This window comes from Montipora capricornis, chromosome 2, assembly GCF_036669925.1.
Source record: "Montipora capricornis isolate CH-2021 chromosome 2, ASM3666992v2, whole genome shotgun sequence".
Lineage (NCBI taxonomy): Eukaryota > Metazoa > Cnidaria > Anthozoa > Scleractinia > Acroporidae > Montipora > Montipora capricornis.
This window is the reverse complement of record NC_090884.1, coordinates 43,637,613-43,660,112: the sequence shown is the minus strand read 5'-3', so window position 1 is coordinate 43,660,112 and position 22,500 is coordinate 43,637,613. Positions and strand designations below refer to the sequence as shown.

Here is a 22,500-nt window from a genome sequence, read left to right as displayed (position 1 = left end):
TCTGCGTTTGGTAAATAAAAATTTCCAATGTCTATTTTATATTTGTGCTAGTGAGTATCTTCAACATTTAGAGTTGGACAAATCCTTTTTCACTTCAACTGAAATTGCTTACATTCATTTTGAAGTCTTTTGTCTACTGCGTTTGTTTATATGCCCAAGACAACATCATATGTTAGTTTTGAATAAATTATTTAGCTGGAACTTGGCTCTAAATCTTTGACCCGTGTATAAGTCGAGGGGGATTTTTGGAGGTTCTTTTGAGGCCATAACAGGTCGACTTATGTATGGGTAAATACAGTATTACATGTAAGTATGACCGGTTCAGGCCGGCTTGGGAGTCAAAGGGGGGATTTTACGGCATTTACTTCCAGTTGGCCATCCAGGACTTGACATACAATGTACAACGTCAAATACTATAATTCAAAAAAATTTACTGTCAGTGGATGTCAGTGATATCAATCATCCACCAATTTAAAGCGAGTGTTGGATGGATAACACCCTGCTTGAATCATCTGTATACCGGTAATTTGTCATAATAATACAAAATGTACTACTCAGCCTATCAGTTATTGCTAGTAATAATTACTACAGTCTCAGACATAAATAGTTGGGACACTTCATGTCAACATCTTCTGTTCCCTCCTTGTGCGTTCCCTGCCCCTCTCAATGTTGTTTATTGCAGTTCAGTCACAAAATCTTTCACACCAACATTGAGAGGGAAGGAAGAGGCAGAAGTGTCCCAACAATAATTATGCCTGGGGCTGTAGCTCATCTCCTTAAGGTTGACTTGTATTATTTTGGTTTTTGCAGAAAATCTACAAGGAAGAGTTAGAAAAACTTAAAATAGGAGTGAATGGCTCATCTTCTCAGCTAAAAGCATTGGCAAGTGAGTCAACCCTTGATTTCCTTTTCCACTGTTAGAAATGTAAAGTTGAAATGCTCGAAAGTCATGAACTGTACTTGCATGCACTTTGCAAGAACCTTAAACTGGTATCTTTTTCGTAAAGCGAGTGATCAAGAGCATTCCCCTCCCTATTTTGTGATAATTATCATCACTGCATTTTTTCTTGTTCTTACACAATGTAATGGCTATCTTGTACATTGTAGAATAGGGGAATCTTTGTTTACATTTTTGCCTCGTAAGCATAAGCTCATCGTCTTGCATTGATTGTTAATTTCAGTTTACAGTGTCCCCAATTAGGGCTCCAGTGCTAGAACGACTAGACACTTAAATAAAGTTCCTTTCCTTTCTTTTTTTCTAATCTATCAGCCAAAACGCTCTTACTGAATATTGGAAGTTCATTGCATAGTACATGTACATGTAAGCAATCTCTGAAACTTTGAGTGCAATTTACCAGATATTAATCTCTGAGTGATGACGCTTTGAAAACTCGAAATTTGACAACAAACGTACAGGCTCATTGGTGCTTTTGCCACCCAGGAATTTATCAGTTTTTGATGACTAATAACTCGCTTGTTATCTACAGTATGATGTGCCATGTGTTTCATAATTCATACTTTTTCTCACTTGAGCTGTTGAAATGAACACATCTTACCAGTATATGAATGAAAACAAAATGTATTGAAATGCAGGTAGGTGTTACGACACCACTGATGCCTCGTGAGAATGCCATGTATTTTATTGGATGCTTGCTTGACCGAGCTCAGCTCGATTCTCACGATGGCTGGGTAAAGTGAGGAATGTGCCTCACGAGGCCAAAAACATCAAACATGTTTGACATCACAGCCTTATGAGGTGAATTTCGCGCCACTATTTTCCCGCACTCAGGAGGAAACGGCTGAGCAAACCGCCTCGTGAGGCAGTTTGCGCAGCTGTAAACAAAGTGTTTGCTTGCATGCTTGCTTGCTTGGTTGCACGCACCCACCATGGCTTTCAACTTCTACTGTAAAATCATTTTGTAAGGCTCCATATTTTCAGGAAATGAGTTGCTTCACATAAATAAATGCTTCTCTCTCCTCTTGATCCTTGCTGACACCTTTGGTTGACAATGATCAGTCTTTATGCTCTATTAGGGTCCAAAATGAAAAGTACAACTTAAGAAGTGGATTACTGAGTACCAGCTACACTGTACCTGTAAACTAGCAGGCCATGCTCATGGGAACATGAATATGTATGGTGTATGGCAATGAAAAATATTGTATATCACCCTTATGGCATTATAAATGCTTCTCAGTCTAATTTCAAAACTATTCATTAACAGACAATGTTTATTTTTTTGACTGCAGCTAAGGCTGAGTTGCTTTTGGAAAAGTTTAATGAAGCAAAAGCAAACCATTCAGCTTTACTGGAAAAAATTGAGAAAATAACAGCAGAGAGGTAAGAAGTGCTCTGTTTTGAGATTGTTTGATTGTTTCATTTCCCTTTTGATTTGACTTTTTCTTGGTTTTTTTCATTTTGGTGTACCTGTATCTAAAGTACCGTACCGGTATCTGTAAAAGCAAGAAATAGCATGGAATTAATCAAAACTCCTTAAATTGCATTCAAAACATAAAAAGCCCAGAAGACGATCATCAGTAAAACTTAAATGTCTTGAATGGTTGGAGACACATCTGGCCCATTATATGAAACTGCTCTCTACAATGTGTTAAAACCAATTCAAGAATTTACAATTAAGTCCATATAAGGATTTGCAGTGGAGCTGGAAATGGAGAATTCATGCCTCAATTTCAAGAACAGATCTTGTCTTGAAAGATTAGCTTGCACATCTGGAATCATGATTATCTTTCTCAACAAAGTAATTGTAGTGATTGTGAAAAGACACTGCAAATGATGCGAGAACTGGAATGAGCTTGAACTTTTTTTTTTTTTTTTTACAGAGAGGCTTGCAAGAAGAGTTTAGAAGCAATGGGGTCAGAACTTGGTCGAGCCAAGAGTTCTCAAGGTAATTCATATATAGCAATAAAAATGTTAATTATTTCAGTTTTGCAGAAAGTGCAAGTGTAATCTGTTGGCTTTAATTGTGTGAAAGGTCTTAATGAAAAACTGAGGGAAAATGCGCATGTTCTACAACATATTTACAAAGAGTTTTCTTGTTGGTCAGATGGTGGATACCCTATCCAGTCGATTGATTCTGACATGATAGTAATAATTTAATTATTTGGTGGATAGATCTATTTGCCTTTTGAACAACCAAGGCTGGGCAGTTACCTATAGGATAAATAAAGGCCCAAATTGTTCACAATAATTGTAACTTGTATTGAAAACCTTTTATTAATAATAGAACAAACTTGTGTTTGATTGTTCTACTCACAAAGAGAATATTAAAGGCACTTTCGTTTTGTCAGAATTAGCTAGCCAGTCAGACTCATCAGAGTCAGCAATTTGAAGGAACATTGCATGATAATAATCCCTCACATTCATCTGGAGGGGTAGATGTATAATTATATCATCTTTGAAGTGTGTCGATGTGAAGGCGTTTTAGAGATAGTCCTTCCAAATGCCCAGTTTGGCCAGTCAGTTCTTTCAAACGGAAAGCGTCCTAAGCTTGAAAGACAGAGCTGCAGCAGCATTAGAGCGACTTTCAATTGAGTGTCGTAAAACCAAAACCAATCTAATTACTTTCAGTTGGCCAATCAAAAAGGATGGAGACAATCCAGTAAACCAATCAATACTCGAAGTAATTACACGTAACCGACACAAAGCACGGGAAAATGTGCATGCGTGAACCACAATTGGTTTTGGTTTCACTTCTGATTGGTTGAAAAAATGGCGGGAAAACTTTGAACCAATCGCCGATTGAAGTAATGCAAAACCAAAGCAATTCGGTAATTACTTTCGACACTTGATTGAAAACCGCTCTATCACTTAGCCGCAATATTGCAAACTAAATGTCAGCCACATTGTCATAATGATCATTATTTTAATTATTCCTCAAACGCAGCCAAATCCCACTCAACGGTTAAGGAAACTGATGAAGGAGAATATCCCAACAAGAAGCAAAGCAATAAAGTAGATGAGAAAAAAGAAAAGGATTCTGATGAGGTTGAGGTGGTTGAAAAGAGTGATACTGATGTAGGAGAAAAAGAGATGCAAAGCAAAGAAGTGAAGCAGCGAGGAGAGGAAGTGTCTGATGAAGGTGATGGTGACAATAAGAACGATGTCAAAGGACAAGATGAGAAAGAGGTTACAAAAGAGGAGAAAAAATCTTCCAAGAAGGACAAATCAACAAGTAGTGATGTGGAAGAGGACAATCAGAAAGTTGATGACCCCATAAAAGAAAAGAAAATTCCAGTAATTTCCGTAAGCAATTCTCCCAAAACTCAAAGCATCAGTAATGCCGATGGGAACGACACTGCAAGTAAAGCTGTGGGAGAGCCTAAAGTCACAGCTCCCGACACAATGTCTAAGTTAAAAGGTGACAGTAAACAGGATAAGGAAGAGGAAGAACAAGTGGATGACCAGGAAAATGTGGAAGAGGGGGATGAGGATAAGGAGGTGGCAAATAATGAAGAAGAACCAGAAGACGACTCTGATGCTATGGAAAAAGAGATGAGTCCACGTGAAATGATGGATTCAAATGGAGGTCTCGATGAAGGAGCCCTTAAGCATCCACGCTCTAAAGCCTCCTCAAGGGATGTCCCTGAAGACAGGGACCTCTCAAGAAATTACAGGAGTTTAGAGAATAAGGTATGTGTTATTGATCATTTCAATCCATAGTGAATGAAGATGCTGGTACTGTAGCATTGGAGTTGGCATCCTGTGGCAGATGTTAATGCAGTGTTGCAGTAAGTAACAAATCAAAAGTGGCCTCTGTTTGCACGGGGCTTAAGGCATCACACCAACTATGTAGGGAATATATCTGTTTACAAGCATTGCTTTTGTTATTCAAATGTGCCAACCACAGGAACAAAAGATCCTTTGTGTCGACAGCCTACAGTATGAGGCTCTGGTTGGCACATTAATGACAGTAGGTGACGTCAATGAGATTCTCCCTATATTGCAAATTACATCAACATACTACTTGTAAATAAACTTAAAAAAATGGGTTCAATCTCATAAGGGAGAAATAGCGAACAAGTGTTTTTTGTCGGTTTTGGTTTCGGTTCTCTTAACGAGTTTTGTACACGATTGTCGGCCCGTAGACCTCTTTCATATTGGCGGCCAAATAAAATATTCTTTTGCTTTAATGCTAATAAGCCTTTCTAGCCTCGCTACGATGAGCAGATTTCGAAAGAATTTTTGTTTCAAAATGAGGGCAGTACACGTAGGTGTAATTAACATAAAGACAAAGAAATGTAAAAATGGTGGACATTTATGAAAGTGGTCTATAACCTACAGTGTGGACCTCAAACTCAATTAGTAAGAAGCCTTTAGCACAAGTTGGTCATGTGCTTGTGGGCTGACAAAAAAGGTTTTCACATGTTATTTATAGCTAGGATGTCAGCGGACATAAAAGGTCTTAAATGCGGCTGATTTCACGCATTCAGCAACTTCCCTGGGGGCATCCTGTCTTATATAACTTGACCCTACATTTGCTCTAAATTTCGTCAATTTTTCAAATTCTTGATTTTCACACACGTGTACAGCAGCCATGTTTGTAAACCGAACAAAAAAAATGGAAACGAAGAGATCTCAGTTCTTGAAGGGTGAGTTTGGAACACCACATTAGCTGCTATTGTGTTTACATAGCGACAGTAAGGAAAGGAAAGGAAGAAAAAGTCCACAACGAACGCCCTTTGGACTGCGAGTGGTCTCTCTTGCTCTAAAATCGTTGAAACGAATACTTCAAAATGGCTGAAACTGCGGGTCGCAAATACCGCGGGCGTTGGGTTAGCGCAAAAACGCCCGCGGCATTTGCGGCCCGCAGCTTCAGCCATTGAAAGTTCAACGGTGCGCGTTGGCGAAGGGCTTTCTGACGGTGGTTAATTCAGTACCTTTATGAACTCGTTCGATAAACCAACGCAGCACCACAGTTTCTTCTTTCGAAAGTAACCTTTTTATAACAAAAATCTCCGGAAGGTGCGTGCGCATACTAAGTAAACATTACTGCTGGCGTAGGAACCCTGTTGCGGACGTCATGACTTAAAAGCCACTTTTTAGATTCTTTGATTTAGAAATTTTCAGTTGTTGACCCAATTTGATAAAGTAAAACCTACCTTGAAGTGGACGAATGGAAATTCGGGAATCCAGACATCGGACGCCCGAACAGAAAGTGGATTCCGGAATCCGAAACAGGACTCGGAAGTCAGAATTTTCAGAATGCAGAAAAGGTGAAAGCAAAAATTAAAACAACAATCAAAGAAGGCGTTGTAAAAATATTCTTTTTATTTATTTACGGCTGATAACTGCAAAGAAAAGAAAACGAACAAATGATCGTTCCTCTCGTTATTTGTTGTGATAAAGCGTAGCGTCAAAGTTTTCGGTCTCAGTTACTAGTTTCAGATTTTTTTCCGTAATAGTTATGGAATAATTTATTTGCTCGAAGTTAGCCCAAAATTCTCGTATTAAAAATCAAGCAAAAAAAGCGTGCAAAAATCAAAGGCTCCTGTAAGCTAACTCATTCATGCAAAGAAATCTGCTTCAACGCTCGTTGTCTGGTCCTTTTTTCCTGACTAGCTCTCATGTTTCTCCTATCTTATTGTTTTGTATTAAGTTAAGTAGAGAATGTAAATCAGTAATTAGTCATTCCCGGTTACAATGCGGGGCATTCGGTTGCTTGTGATCTAAAATTTCAGTATTTCCTTGCCGTTTTCTCATGCAGTGATTACGTCAGCATATTTCCATTTCTGGTTTTCCTGGCCATTTCTGATTCTGAATTCCAGAATCCAGTTTCCGCCTTCCAAGTTTCCAGTTTTTTTTCATTTTCTATTCACCTTCTGTAATTTTCTTACACAAGCTCTTGTTTACGGAGGGTCGAAATGGATTTTCTAAGCTACACAGGTTCTTGAAAAGAAATCTTAGTTATTTGCATAGGTTTTACTTGTATTTCAGTTTTTGCTCATTGAAAGTTATGAAAAGGGGGCTCTGAAGAAAGTTTGAGAGAGCTAAAATCAGGGTTCATTTTAAACATTCCTTAATTTGCAAACAAAAATGTATCCAGCGGTAAAATCGCGCTTTTTGAGTCGCTGCAGATATCTCTCCTCTACTCTTATTCTTGTGTACATATACAGTAGATCTATTTGTTCTAAGAGGAATGCTGACTTTCCAACATGTGAAAGCTTTGTAAAAACGTAATCCTTCCTTCTACATGTAGATGTTAATTGCCGTGACTTTAACATCGTCAATTCCCACGGCCTGCTCCCGTCTGACCTTGTAGCACAGTCGGTAGAGCAGCGGTGATCTAACCCGAAGGTCGTGGGTTCAATTCCCACCCTGGTCAGAGGTTTTCTCTGTCCTTGTGTGGGCCCATTTCCATTACTAGGGCTAACACTCACATGGTTCATATGGGGTACAAAACTAGCACTTCACATTACACTCTTATCAGTTAAAGCTTGGAAGAGTTTTGTCAAAGTGCTCAACTGTTTCTGTTTTTTGTTGTTGTTGCAGGAACAACAGGAGCATGCCGCTTAAATACCCACACGTTAAAATGTTCATTCAGAGATGGATAGACAATTTTTTTGATATTTTGTTTCCTGTTGTTAGCTTAGTGCAGTTGTGGGTACTAATCCTGGTGATTAATTTTTTTTTTCAATCCAATCCATTACTCTCATACCTAATCTTGTTGTGCTTGCTGCCACGAGATGCTACACGTATAGGGGCATCGTCGCAGATGCCGTTAAGGCAAGTCCAGGTGTGTGGACATTAGTCAGACATGCATGCGAATTAGTTTTGGCATTACGGTGCCACCGTGTACAGGTGGTCTTTTCTAAATTCAGATTAGTTGCACATTGTAGATATAACGTGAATTCAAGTGGTTAGAATGCAATAGGTAAATATTGTACACCCTTCTAACGAATTGCCAGACCACATGGAGGGAATTGATGTTTTCGTTATTTGTTGGCTAGTTTCTTGTGAATTCTTTTATACCATTCTACGTTTTAGCCTCACACAGGTTGTGCATTCATCTGTCTCAACGTCATCAGCATGAGTGACTGCTATGACCGCTGCATCTTATAGATCGTTTCACAAAATACGTAGTGTAACAATCCAAATCCCTTGGTCATGAATTGACTGAAAGCAAACGGTAAAATAAGCTTTTAACTTGAGCAAAATTTAGCACCTTGCGCGCTTTGGTTTTGGTGGTACTGGCACACCTGTTCGTAAAAGTAATTCACATCCTTGAACTATCAGTGGTTACTACTGGGCTGGCAATAAACTCTTGTAGTCGGTGTACTTCTCTTAGCGTGGTGCGTTCGATTGACCGTATTTCGTGATAGGAATAGATGGAATATATATTTTTTACATTTACATGGAATAGAAGAACTCCTTCGTTTTTACTGAGATTTACATTAAAATTGTCAAACACCTGCTAAAGTTTTGTTGTTAAAGGGAACCTTCACTTCTACAAAAAGTGACTCTGAATCACAGGAAATAACCGTTACAGTCAAGTCAGTCTAAAAGTATTTTGAAAGAAAGTGCTTGTATTTGAAATAAGTTCTAGAATCGCATATTTTTGTTTTCAAATTTCGCGGGCGCCGCCATCATGACTAATTGTGACGTGTAACGGTTGCGCTTATGTTATTGGACAAAAGCTCTTTGTGTCAGAACAATGGGGCAACCGTAACACGTCACAATTATTCAAAATGGCTGCCCACGCGAAATGTGAAAGTGAAAATAAACGATTTTAAAATTCACATTTCTTGATATAAACACTTTTAAAATCAAATTTCGAACAAATTTGTTTGTTAACATAATTTTCTTTGGTTTCAACTTATTCTGTAGTAAGAGTGGAGGTTCCCTTTAAACATATCTTTACTATTCTTGTTGTATCAAAACGCTAGACATACCGTTTTAAATCATCACTCCACGTATTCTTATTCCGGAATAGGGTCAATCGAACGCACCCTAAGGGCCGATTTACACGGTAAGACTTTGTCGCATGCGACAACGGCTTACGACGGGCCCACGACATGATTTACGATTGTTGTGTACGTCAGAAAAAATGTCGTAGCATTTTAAAACGCTGCGACAATCGTAAGTCATGTCGTAGGCCTGTCGTGAGCTTGTCGCATGCGACAAAATCGTATCGTGTAAATCGGCCCCAAGAATACTTGTATTTTCTTGGACAAGACCCGGTCTTGAACAGAAGAACCTTGCTCCAATACTAGGTCTACGTAAGGACATTTTCACACGAGTTCTTAAATAACATTTGGCTTGCACGTGTGACCGTTCTCAATTCTATGCTAGACTAGTGATTAGCTGGAAAATCAATCCAAAAATAACTCAGTTTGTAAAAAGGAAGACCTTAGGTGGCTGACCAGCGGGTTTCGTTACAAAAATGGTTTGCTGGGGGTGCTCAGTCTCGCTGGCTCAGAAAACCTGGTTGTGGTCATTGTTAAGGTTTTTCCTGTAAAAACGCCGTTCCACACTGAAATTCTTTGATTGCACTCACGTGATAAGACGGCCATGTTGGTGCCAAAACAATAGAAAAATGTAGCTCAAGTTTTGCATAATAACAGTCAAATTCCCAAAAGAGTTTTTCGCTATTGTTCTTTCCACCAACATGGCCGCTGTGACGTTCAGGTGCAAACAAAGAATACAATACAGTTGTACGCTCTTAGTCATGGGCTCCTGTCCTAATTTCTTCCACAAAGCAAACGAGAAACAAATTTTAAGGTTACTTGGGTTTTCATTTCCATTTTTTGTGGTTGATCAGATCATTCTAGGAGTCTCTACTGAACAAAGTTCAGCTTGTGAGGCCTAAGGTAATGTTGTAAACAATTTGTTCCTACTGTAGGCGTTAAAAGTAATGTATGCAGTTCGTGTTTTTTTACAAGGACATATTTATTTGTGTAGTAGTGAACATCATTTAGGGGATTTACATCCTTTCCATTCAGTTTCATTGCTTTCAGTTTCCCGAACTTTAAACTCGAAGATGCACTTCACAAGGGTTGGCTTGAGGCCGATTTTATGTTCAAATTCATTCAAACACGACGGATAACCCAAGATGGCGATCAACAAACAGCAGATGGAACCCTTAACAGATATTTCTTGGGCGAGAAAAGTGAAGAAGAACGAGTCATAATATCTTATAACGTATCACAGAGCTCTGTATGCGTCTATGATTGACAAATCACGAGCATGTGCCAAACGTACCAAGCCTTTAACAAAGCGTCTTCGTGTTTAAAACCCATTCCTCCCTTAAGGAAAGAAGGAAAGAAAACTGAGAACATCGGATTTCGAACTTTCTGAGCTGATAAATATACTTGTCACCCGACTTTGACTACAAAAACCTTTCCACTTTGCCTTGCGAGGGAAAGTCTTAGACCGTGAAGCAAGAGCTCAATAGACTTTCACGGCAGCTAATGTGACCCCAGCTTGGCCCAATCCTGTAAACGGACGAGAGTTTTCAAGTCAGAGTTCGGCTGTTGCAAAAAAAAAAAAGACAGAAGAACAATTCTTTTCAAAATAAAATTAACTGGTTTTATTATATAGATATTGATGAAATACCAGGGTTTCTCCTATTACTAAAAAATCATATCTTCACCGCGCGCAGTGAACGTATCATTTTTATCTTTCACATGTGAGGATATTGCTGTCGTCATGGTAACGAACACGATTAGCCAATATAACGCGAGCTTCCTCTTCATTGTACGATACTTTTGTGCTTTAATATAATTCTTCTCTACTACATTAACATTTTTATAGCAAATTTTACATTATCATGATTTGTTTTTCATAACTTTCATATCTTGTTTCATGTTACACAACATGCACGTTTTAGTGGTTGATGAACACTTTTTCATCATTTCGAAAATGAATAAAACAAGTTTTAAATCTAGACATTTCATCAATATCTATATAATAAACAGAACATTACATGGCCGCTTGGGGATACGAATTTTATCTTCTCGTGCTGAAAGTATCTCTCACTCGTTCGCTTCGCTCACTCGTGAGAGATACTTTCAGCACTCGAAGATAAAATTCGTATCCCCGCGCGGCCATGTAATATCCTCTATGTGTTCCTGACAAGGATATGATTCGAAAACGTTTTGTCCCTTTAAAAACGAAGATATAGATGACGTCATGTATTATATGCGAACGACCTTATTGGCTGTAGAATAATAGGGTCCTTCTATTCCAATGGTTGAGAAACTTTGACAACAAGAAATAGTTACGTCAAGACGTCTTCCACTAAAAGGACTCCTAAGGCTAGAAACGGTTCACTTCAACCACTCCGTGACCTACTCTGCCCGGGCTGCCAAGAGATAAAGTCAAATGTCTCGCATCGGTTGTTCAAACGGTGGAAATCAACTTGATAATCCACTGGATTGTAAATCTGGTTTTCAAGAACGGTGCCTACTATTATTACTGCGTATACGTTTTGCGCATCTCGAGGTATTCAGGTTTTCTATCGGAGATGCTTACCAATAATACAGTGATATTTTTCCGCAGTTTAAAATTATCCGGATAAAGTAGATCTTAGTAAGTACTCTTGGTATCCAAAAAGAACATTGGGGGGTAACCATGCATTTTGGAGAGAGAATTAAGCGTCAATTTGAGAAAGAACGCCGTACATTGCTTCGTATTATCCATTAACTATCTTTGAAAAATGCGTGGTTACCCTCAACTTTTTTTTTGGATTTCAATAACACTTGTTAAGATCTGCATTTCCTGAATAATCGTAAATCGGGGCAAAAATACCTTTGAATTAGTACGCACCGTCCGTAAGGCTGTCCACCATGCGGACAACTGGAGTATCCAGTTCATTCATCACCACTGTTTGTGGATGTCCGCCTATGAGACATTCTAAGTTGACCACAGGCCAACAGCTTTACAGTTTTGATTAAGAGAATAAAAATTACAGTTTCCGTCCATCATAAAAGTGAAATGTGAAACCATATTTAACCGTGCAGAGTTAGAGGCAACCAAGCCCTTCATTAGGTATTGCGTAAAATTTGGCAGAAACTATCTTGACAATTATAAGATATTTTTAGATTGACAAATGTTCCCGTCAGTATCATGTCATCTCTGGAGACTGTCGTCAACTGTCTTCAAATCCTAAAAGGTGTAGCTCAACATTGAAAACAAAGATATAATTCATGTAAAGAGATTTCGGACAAAAACGCCCTTCCTTTGGTAAGAAGACGGAGCCCTTGTGTTTGTGAACAAAACATCACAACGCGAAAGTTACACTTGCATCTATAAAAACGGATCACCGGAGAATGCGTCTTCCAGTACGATAAAATTCCCACATCTTTGATGGAGGTCTCTTGACTTTTTATATACATCTTCAAATTGTCTTTCCATTTGGTGGCTTGTCCTTTGCCATGCCGATTTGTTGGGTTGCCCTTAGCCCTGCCCCTTTTCATAAAAAGAAAGCTCTGGGTCAGTTGTACAATCAGATGGCCACTGGGACGATTGCACGACAGCAGTCTCACCTACAGGTAGTTGAGGTCACCTTTCAAGCATTTCCGTGATAGCTCAAATGTGTTGGGGGTTTTCCAAACCAACTAAAAGTCGGTACATCGAGGCAGGCATTGTCTTCATGCGGATCTACAAAAAGGATATTTCGGAACGAGGTTAGGAAATAAAATGAAAGCACAGACCGTCAAGGGTGTGGCCGCACGTCCGCAACTTATGCCGGGCTTATCGCCGATACTCATTGATTAGCACGCTGAGGAAAAACAGAACACTTCTGGTTTAAGGGAATACGCTCATAATCTTCACAGGGGCAAGTATGTACCCTGACTGCACGTGGACCAAAATAATGGTGAAACGAACATTCCTGAAAGAGCAAAACCCATTTGCTGTTTACACACCACTGCAGGAGCATGACAATACAAAGACAGGCATATTTGCGATGACAGTGATGTTGCTCATATTGGTGCATCGAGGTCATTGCTTTCGTAGCAGTTTTTTCTGAGCAAAAAATAGAAAATTAACGAGGAAAAGATAAATACGTACCTCGCCTACTGTGGTGGCCAGGAGCTCAACTATGTGTTGATGTGAAGTGGCGACAACGCTCTCATCGTTGATTTCAATTATCCTGTGTCCTACTCGCACTCCACCTCTCTCAGCTATACTACCACGCATTAAGCTGCAAATCTAAACAACCAGTTTTATCAGTTAACTGAGACAAGAAGGCAGGATAACCTCTGTTAATTACCGCTGCCTTAACACTATACTCTCTTTTGCATAAACAAGTGTTGAGAGACCAAGTTTAATCTGTGGGGCCGCGCCGCTGGTCAAACATTACGTCATCTTGCTAGAATCATCCCACGAGAGGAAGTTATGATACCAAAGAAATTTTCACAATGGTCGCCGCGCGATTTCATGTTATTCTAGGGGACGAGACGAATTAAATGGAGTACAGGATTTGCTCAAATTTTAATCGGATGACCATCACCAAAAAAAAAAAAAAACTACCAATGAACGTTCATTGTCCCTTTAGCGGCGAAAAGAGGTTTCACCATCACAAATTAATTAACTTATTTGTTTTTGTGGATAGAAAAGTCTGAAATAAGAGAATCTTTGCTAACGTCATTGGTTACATTTTCTCTCATTAACATACGAGTTTGCTCACAGATAGCATCGTGATATTTACAAATTGACTTCAAAAGGTAAAAAGTAAAGGTGACAATTTAAGTTTAAGTGGTACTATGATTAAAAAATCAGATCTTTTTTTCTTTGGATTTCAAAACTATGTTAACTGAACACTAAGTCACCCAAGTTTAAAACCTTAATTTCAAAAAGACACTTGTTTATTTCAACTGGATTTTTCCCATCTAATGGTCCGCCATTACTAACTTTAAAATCTCGATTGAACTGGATCGAGGAGAAAGTGACGTCAAAGACTCACAGTTTAAAGTGCCCCTGTGACCAAAAAATCAATCTATTGCGTGTGTACGCCGCACAATTAATATGGAGCACGGAAGTTTTGGGCTTTCAGATATATAATAAGCTGCATTTACACGCTAAGATTTTAAGCTAGTGAGCCTTTGACGTCACGTTTCCCTGGATCCAACCCTCTGAGGTCCAGTCGGTCAGTTTTGAACGTGGGTAGTGGCGGACCGTGAAATCCAAAGCTCGAAATTTTGCCAGGCAGGTGTTAAGCAAACACACTTTCAAAATCTGAGGGAAAAACGGACGTGATTACAACAGCACCACCAGGACTAAGCAAATCTCCACTTCTCTCTACAACACTGTCACCCTTGACCTAAGATGAAAAAAGGAGTAATTATTACCATGCCATTCTGCACGCTGAATCCAAGCTGATATTTAGTATCCGGTCTGTTGACCACCACTTGTACAGTTGGAGGACACGACACGATTTTCAACACAACCTTGGTGTTGGGACGGATGCCCTGCAAGCACAAAAACGACGTCAGAATGATATCGAAGAATTGATTGTCAAACAATGACAACTTCCCACTGGTTCTGTGCAAAGGGAAAGGTCCTAGTAAGAATTGACAAGACGCAAATGCACGTCAAATGTATGAAAATTGACCAGCCGATAGTATGTAGTCTGTTTGGAACGTCTTGTTTTCGAAACGTTCTTGTGTTAAAATGCACCTATAAAAGTAAAACTCAAACATATTCTTGCATATAAATGTCCCCATCCAAAGGAAGTGTATACCACCATTGTTACCTAGAATCTCGCTTTTCCTGTGCCGTGCAAACCAAGTAAACTTGGCAGAACTAGCAAATATTTGGACCCACGACTGTGATATGAGAGGCATGGGTATTTTCTTCATTTTATCTCACAAACTGCTTTGCATTCCTGTTTTCATAGAAATTTTGCATTGCAAAGCAGTTTGTGACGTAAAATAGAGAATAGACCCATGCCTATTACATCACGGTCGTGGTCCAAATTACTGTTGGTTTTGCGCATCTTGCCCGGCAAAAAAAAGCAAAATGTCGAGGTAAGAATGCTAAAACATGTTTGCTTTTGGTGGGGAAATTAATAATGCAGACGAAATGTCCTTAACGCTTAGGTGCACTTTGAAGCAAAAAATGGACAATGGTTTCGGACAATAGTTTCGCGTCAACATAAAAGAAATAAACCGTTGGTCAAATTTCTTACGTAGATACCAGTGGTAATCAAAGATCACGTAGGCCAATCGCTTCCATAACCACGACGCTTTTTACGATTTAGGGAAGGCCCACTTAGAGGGAGACGGGGCGAGCAATTACGCGAAAAAAATTGTTGGATTACAAAAGAAAAAAAAAAAAAAAAAAAAAAAAAAAAAAAGAGAAAAAAATCGTGCACAAGTATGCACGGAAACAAATTCAAACAAGTTCCCCTTGCGATAAAGAGTTGGCTAATAGATATCGAAAGTAAAAATAGAGTTGGCGATTCTGTTATATAAATACTAACAAACACCAATTAACAAAACAAAAGAAGAAGAAGAAATTGCGCACATCCCTTTCCCCCCCGCCCAACAAGGAAATGAAATGGGCCTTCCCTTATTTTTGAAGATACGATACGCCCATTTGTAACATCAGAAGCATTCTTTTCTGCTTTTTGAACTAAAGATGTCCATGTTATCAACCGATGAAATTAGTCGGTGCAATAAGCCATAAGTTGCTGCTGAAAACTATTCCAAGCGACGACGAGGTGTATCACTCAAATTTTCCCGTGAGAAAAGAATACTGATGTTTCTCATGATGCGACGTAGAATTAAAGTTCGTTCTTCTGTTCCCTAACATCAGAGCTTCGCAAACAACAGCCACGGAGCTCATCTTTTTATGTACTTCGACAACACGAAATGCCGGGTTAGCACACTCCTCCCAATTTTCGCTGCTAAATAAAACAGTAAGTACGAACGCATCTCTTTCTTTGAACTATAACGAGATAAGCTTTGGGACATTCTTGACTAATCAAGATGACTGCCATTTCAATGCACTTTTTGGTTAATTAAGCAAATGGTAGCCACCCAAAGAGCCAATGTAGAACGCAATAGACCTCTTTAGCTTGTACGTTTTGTTTTCCCATTTAAGACCACGTGATGTTCTCAAGAGAATTTTCCTTTTGTTTTTTCATAAGTTATGCGTACATATTCACGTGCATAGGACGACATTTGAAAGAAAGTTTTCCCTAGAGTAACATCATGTGGTCTGAAATGGGAAAACAAAATGTACAAGCTAAAGAGGTCTATTAAGTGGGGTGGCTGATAACTACCAAACTGTTGCTATGGACCCCTTCAAATAATCATTTCTCGAGTCCCTTTACTCTAAAGTTACCATTTTGTGTCAAGTGTGTTCTATGTCTGGTTCGACTCACAGCCATCGTTGGTAAATCACGTCACCAAAACAGAAAAAGCCTAAAAACTCTGCGAGTTAATTATGTTTTTCACCCATTTTTAAACACAACAGTACGAGAACAGTCTAACACAAAATCTGTAACATGGACTTTTTTAAAAAAGTTCCAAAAAACTTATGACGTCATAAGGCCCTCCTTTGATAAACTTTTCAGTTCTATTATTGTCCAAAGAGAAATTCCATGCTACAGTTCACGAAAAATAATGGAACGATTCCCATCCGTTGAAAAAACCGCCTCTTTCTTTCGTTTCCCGAGAGTTCCTACATGTTTTTCAGTGAAACACACAGCAGAGGACGGACTGGGACTAGCTTTGCACGCGCCTTCTGATTGAAGTGATGTCAAACGACTTCCATTGAAAAAGTTACTTCAAAGAACCATCCATGCAACCTTTTTGCGGGGCTCTTGACTAAAAAGATTCCTTAGCAACCATTGTCTTTCTGAAGTTGAGTGCCACCCCCTTAATCTCTTATTAGTGATGAGAGCTGAAAGTGATCTGCACCGTGTGTGTGCTTTAATCCTTCCCGCTTATAGATTTTACTTTGTCTCAAACCAGACAATTCAGCTCGTCAATGGGAAACCACTAAGGGGCGAACTTTGAAAATGTTATAAATGTAGTTATTTTACCGGCAAATTACCCTACACATATCTGATCAAATCCTCCTTTCTCACCTTAATAATGTTCTGACATTCCCAAAGCGGGAGACCGACTAAGCTTGTACCGTTGACCGAGAGGATCTGGTCGCCAACATTGAGCCTGCCAGACTTAGCCGCTGGCCCTTCCTTTGCTAGATGCGCGATAATGGCGCAAGGGATCATGGACCCCCAGCCTGACTCAACAATCATTACACCAAGATATTCATGGGGCTTTTTGTTCACAACGACCTATGAACATCAAACGGAATTAAACAAGACTGTGAAAACGATATTCCTTTAACCAATCCTTTTAGATTAAACATACACATTAAATAACCATGACATATATGGTGGGAGGCACGGTGACCTCATGGTTAGTGTGCTCGACTCTGGATCGAGTGGTCCGGGTTCGGGTCCTGGCCGGGGACATTGTGTTGTGTTCTTGGGCAAGACACTTTACTCTCACGGTGCCTCTCTCCACCCAGGTGTAACCCTGGGGGTAACCCTGCGATGGACTAGCATCCCATCCAGGGGGGAGTAGAAATACTCCTAGTCGCTTCATGCTATGGAAACCGGAGATGATGGCCTGATGGGCCAATTGGCTCGCAAGCAGTGACTTTACCTTTACCTTTACATATATTTACATTCACATTTACGAACAATTTTTAAGTACGAAATTCATAGCTCATGATACATTTTCTCCATCATTTCCATTTTCTTCCCAATCTTCGCACATCGGCACATTTACAAAAAAAAACTCAGCCCAATAATCCATTAATTGATTGCTTGCAAATTACAAAAGTATTTTAAATCACCGTAATCTTCTTCTTTTTCGACGGACTTGACAAAAAAGGTCAAGAATTAATTGAGAACGCAATGAATAAGCGCTTCAAAAGACTTGGTAGAGCTAACCTAACTTTTGTGAAAAAAGAAATAGCTTCCAGAAGACAGCAACCCAGGAAAAACAAAGGAAATCGTCAACAGGAAGGGACGCTTGATCCGATTTTAAACGCGCTTTCTATTACGTACATACTGCTGAGCAACTGTGTCGGCGCATGTACTATACTCACTTCTTTTGAGCTGTTTTCGTCTGCTAGCAAAGACAGATCTTCGCCGAGTATTTTCTGTGCTTCTAATACGCCGTTGTACTCAGCGTCTTCGACGACGTCATCAGACAGTCCGTTCTGTCTTAGAAACTCCTGGTAGGCCACGTTGAACGCCTGGCCAATACTCTTTGCCATTACTTGGGCCTGTTTAAAAAATGGTCAAGCGGGACCGTCAGATTAGATGGCCAGCTTTTCGATTGGCATTTCAATCTGGTTTTTAGGCCTGGGAACGAGGTTGAGGTCACAGGCAACGAAGGCTGCTCACAAAGTGGTTTTTAGAAAAACCACTTTACAAGAAACGTCCCGCAAATCGTCCACTACTCGTTGAAAGTCAGTTTGCAAAAGGGGGTTAAACCTAAAATTCACATCTTCTCGCCACCGCGTAATATGCTCTGTGTAACTGTGGACAGTTAGTAACATCAACCTCAGCTCCTCTTAAATATCGCCACATTTAAAGATAGAGAACACAAGTATAGCAAGAGTGTCTTAACCGAACCTCTGGAGACTGAAACACGTGACACGTGATCTTGATAGCCTTGTGATCTGTCTGTGCGCTTCCCACACTTGCTAAAATCTGCGAAGGTTTCAATGCCACTTGACTGGTGTGTTCCTCTGAGGGCTGCCGGACCATCAGTACGAGCACATCCCCGATGTCAGCGATAAACGACACTGTACGAAGGGCGTGGTCCAACATTACCTCCTAAAGGCAAAAAGAAGGAAAGGTGTCAATCGCCAACAATGTTGGAACGTTAAACCAGGCCTTAACATACGTGAAAAATAGGTCCTTCGGGGGAAATGTGCTTACGGGTAACAAATGTTACACCATTTTACACCATTAACATTGTCTGTTTGATTGTTGACATGCTTTTGTAATGGGCGTTGACAATAGGGCCGTTTATACGAGAGAAAATAAGCCGCGTCTTACTCTGACCGCGGCGTACATAATACGCGAAAGGAACTATTTATATGAGTATAAACTCCCAGGCCAGGATAAGACACGGCTTGAGAAAGCCGTGAACGTAGATTTTGTACCATTATGATTTATACGGGGGTGTTCGCGTCTTATGTAAGCCGCGGCCAGAGTAGGCCGAGGCTTGTTTTCTCTCGTATAAACGGCCCTATTGAATGCACAAAAACTGAGTGAATTTCGAAGGAAGAATGGATGCATTTATCGGGAAAATAAAGAAAAAACGAAATAATGAGCGAGAGGAAGTAAGGTGTGCAAAGAGTCATGATGGAATCCGGCAGTAGGCGATACTGTTTGAAAATCAAGGTCAACGCAGAGTTCCTTTCTTTGGATTTGTTATTTATTTTTTCATTCAAGAAGAAAATGTTTCGAAATTCGAAAATATCAGACATCTTACGGGAATATCAACATGAAAGCTCATTGGAGAGGTCTTATGGGCATTTTAACCCCAAAGGTTGTTTCTCCGCTAAAATCCTACCGTCTTCTCCAACAGGTTTGCTAATCAAATTATCATGCGATTGTCGAAATCTTGCCGTAAATTCTCTAAAATTTCTCTTTTCATAAGGAAAATTAAGGAAGGATAAGGCAACAAGTTGGCCGCCGCAAACAGAATAACTGTAAAATGGACATCAATTGTTAAAATTAAAATAAAGACCTCATTAGTTTTAGTGATTCATGCACCCGATCGATCGCTCACTCGATCACTCACTCGATCACTCGCTCACTCACTCACTTTTACTTCTTATCAAAAATTACGGTCACCTTTGTTGATGAGTTGACGACTTTTAGTCGCTCAGTGGAGATGAACAGATCAATATCAGTGGTTGGTTGCTCTTCGCCTTCAGGCACCTGCCAACAAAATCAAGAACCATAAAACCAAGAAACCATGACGTTTCTCGCTGCTTTGGGGTGCGAATTAACTAAGGGGATGAGATCGCGCGGTGACGTTGACAAAAAATAAACCCAGCAACAAACCTTATAGCACCACACTCAGAAAATCAGACTAATGGAAATAGCCCCTCACAATGAAAGAGAAAGATATCTTACGAGGTCGTCGATATCAGGTTTGAACTCTGACGGGCAACAGCGAAAACGCTCTAAAATCTCACGGTCTGCAAGCCAATTTCATTGACCACCTAAGTCAAAAGTCTAAAAGTAGTACTTGGTTTCAGTCAGGAATGAAGATACGATTGATTTGCAATCTCGAGATTAGCCTCTTCTTTCAAATGAGTGTAAGTGTGAAATTGTTTTGATTTCAGAATTTTAACTTTTCATAAGAACAAAAACCGCCTTCCTCCGGTTTTCCAGCCAAATTCCTCTCAGTTTGAAAAAGAGACCGCAAAGAATGTTGTTTACAAAATTACAAGGAAACAGAATCGCATGCCCATGAAAACTCCCTGAATTTCCCCTCTGTAAAATCCCTAAAGTGCCCCTGTGATAAAAAAAAACATCACTTCCTTTTCTTCTTCAGATTTTGAAATGTGTTTCCTCAACACTTGACTGGCAAAATTTTGAGCTTTGATTTTTATCCAAAGACCGTTTACTTTGAGTGTAAGTTTAGGAATTCACGGTCCGCCATTACTCACGTTCAAAACTGACCCACTGGACCTCAGAGGGTTGGATCCAGGGAAAGCGAGTGAATGCAGCTTATCATAAACGCAAAACGCGAGTTTAAAGGGACACTGTCATGAGTTGCGCATGCGCTAGCGTGTTGCGAAAACTTGAAAAGTGTTAGGTTAACTTTTTCAAGTTGAATCGACAAATTCAAAATGGCCTCCACTGGGGGGGGGGGGGGGGGGGCCATGGTGGACTAAGGAGAAACTCCGGGGGAAAAGGGAAGGCTTTAACGTATCGCAAAGAATACCTGAAGGAGTGGAATAACACACACAAGCGTAGTTATCTGAAGCAAAGAATTTTTCACGCCTGGCTGTAAGCTAAATTCGATGCTGGCTACGAAGCGTGCAGCGACAGTGATTTCGCTTTGTACTGCAAGCACTTTCGCATTTACAAAAGTTTATTGATCCGGAAAGTTCTTCCTGACAGGTAAATATTAAATTCTGAGCGCTATGTTTGACATAGAATTCATTAACTGCGAATATACGTGACTCACGCGTGAATCCATAATGGCGGCTAGAATTTTCCGTGAGCGCGAGAGCAAACAAACCCGAGCATGCGCAGCTCATGACAGTGCTCCTTTAAAACAGACCAAACCTCACGAGCTGCATATTACTTCTGCGGCGTGTACACGCATTGCATTCTTAAAATAGTGAGTCTTTGACGTCATTTTCTCCTCGAACCAGCTCACTCAAGAACTTAAAGTTAGTAATGGCCGACCATTAAATAGGAAAATTCCAGTTGATATAAACAGGTGTCTTTTTGAAATCAAGGCTTAAAACTTTGGTCGCTTAGTGTTTGGTTAACATAGTTTTGAAATCCAACGAAAAACAAAAGTTGATTTTTTGGCCAGATGGGCAATTTAAACATGTGTAGAATTCCCTCTCTATTCCCGAACCTTCCAAAAAGTCGACAAATTTGTCCCTTTTTTTCCGAGGGTTTGTAGTAGTAGTAGTATTATTCACAAACAAAGTCACCAAAAGCGCATTCACGTAAGTTTACCTTAATTCGTCCCACCGCCTCCTGGGCTTGTTCCATTCGGACAGCTTTGTTTGGTGATTGGGGAGACATAATTTGCGACGAGCCAAGGTACTGGTAGAAAAAGAAATTTGGAGAATGATATACATAAAAGATACCATAGCTCAAAAATATACAAGGGAACAAATAAATCTATGAGATGCAATTTTAATTATCCAAAAGGAAAAAAAAAATCACTTTCAGTGTAATGTTATCCCGAAAACCTGGATTTGTACTCGTCCAGACACAAATCGACGAATAGAGTTTAAATTGAGTCCACACGCTAAATCCGATTGTTGACTCCTCTCCACACTTTTTGCATAAGAGAGACTTAACCAATAATATTTTCTTTGCACGCTAAGCTCTCCGAAAATTGAAACCCTAATTTCAGAAAATGGAATACAAAACATTTTTCACGTCCATAAACAGAGAAATCCGTGACAATTTCAGAACATCGGAAATTGCTGTCTTGGCGTCTAAAGGCACTTGCATGTGGCTTTGCGGTCAGGATACTGGATTTGCGAGCGAATGCTCCGGGTTTAATCCCACGCTGTCTACCAAATCAATATGTTCTCTACCTTGAATTGACGATTATCGTTAATTGTTAATTTGCTTTCAATTTACTATTAGCGTTAATTTAGGACACTGTGTCCCAGGACTTGTGGTAGCAAGTAAAAAGAAAAAAGTAAAAGCAGCCCCTGGACAGGATTTGAACCCGGAGCACCCACTTCGAAGAAACTGTTTTTATCCACTTAACCACTAAAGATCAACTGACTAA

The 22,500-nt window shown here is 39.8% G+C and overlaps 2 protein-coding genes across 3 annotated transcripts in view; one reads left to right on the top strand and one right to left on the bottom strand.

The window, feature by feature from the left end:
- LOC138023039 (DNA ligase 1-like) overlaps nucleotides 1–9,941 on the top strand; it is a 15,138-nt gene extending 5,197 nt beyond the window's left edge. Inside the window, exons 2-7 of one of the 2 annotated variants that reach the window (XM_068870082.1) lie at nucleotides 811–886; nucleotides 2,248–2,338; nucleotides 2,839–2,903; nucleotides 3,903–4,097; nucleotides 4,143–4,648; nucleotides 7,508–9,941. In XM_068870082.1, coding sequence (XP_068726183.1) covers nucleotides 811–886; nucleotides 2,248–2,338; nucleotides 2,839–2,903; nucleotides 3,903–4,097; nucleotides 4,143–4,648; nucleotides 7,508–7,531 — 957 coding nt within the window. In that variant the 3' untranslated portion in view covers nucleotides 7,532–9,941. Of the gene's footprint in view, nucleotides 1–810; nucleotides 887–2,247; nucleotides 2,339–2,838; nucleotides 2,904–3,902; nucleotides 4,649–7,507 lie in introns of both variants that reach the window. The other variant, XM_068870075.1, reaches the window with a different exon arrangement.
- LOC138023022 (uncharacterized) overlaps nucleotides 9,886–22,500 on the bottom strand; it is a 37,050-nt gene continuing 24,435 nt past the window's right edge. The window contains exons 7-14 of the mRNA XM_068870060.1: nucleotides 21,708–21,797; nucleotides 19,854–19,940; nucleotides 18,621–18,824; nucleotides 18,089–18,268; nucleotides 17,055–17,267; nucleotides 14,308–14,427; nucleotides 13,028–13,168; nucleotides 9,886–12,616 (exon numbers count right to left, since the gene is read on the bottom strand). Of these exons, the coding sequence (XP_068726161.1) occupies nucleotides 12,545–12,616; nucleotides 13,028–13,168; nucleotides 14,308–14,427; nucleotides 17,055–17,267; nucleotides 18,089–18,268; nucleotides 18,621–18,824; nucleotides 19,854–19,940; nucleotides 21,708–21,797 (1,107 nt within the window). The 3' untranslated portion in view covers nucleotides 9,886–12,544. The remainder of the gene's footprint in view (nucleotides 12,617–13,027; nucleotides 13,169–14,307; nucleotides 14,428–17,054; nucleotides 17,268–18,088; nucleotides 18,269–18,620; nucleotides 18,825–19,853; nucleotides 19,941–21,707; nucleotides 21,798–22,500) is intronic.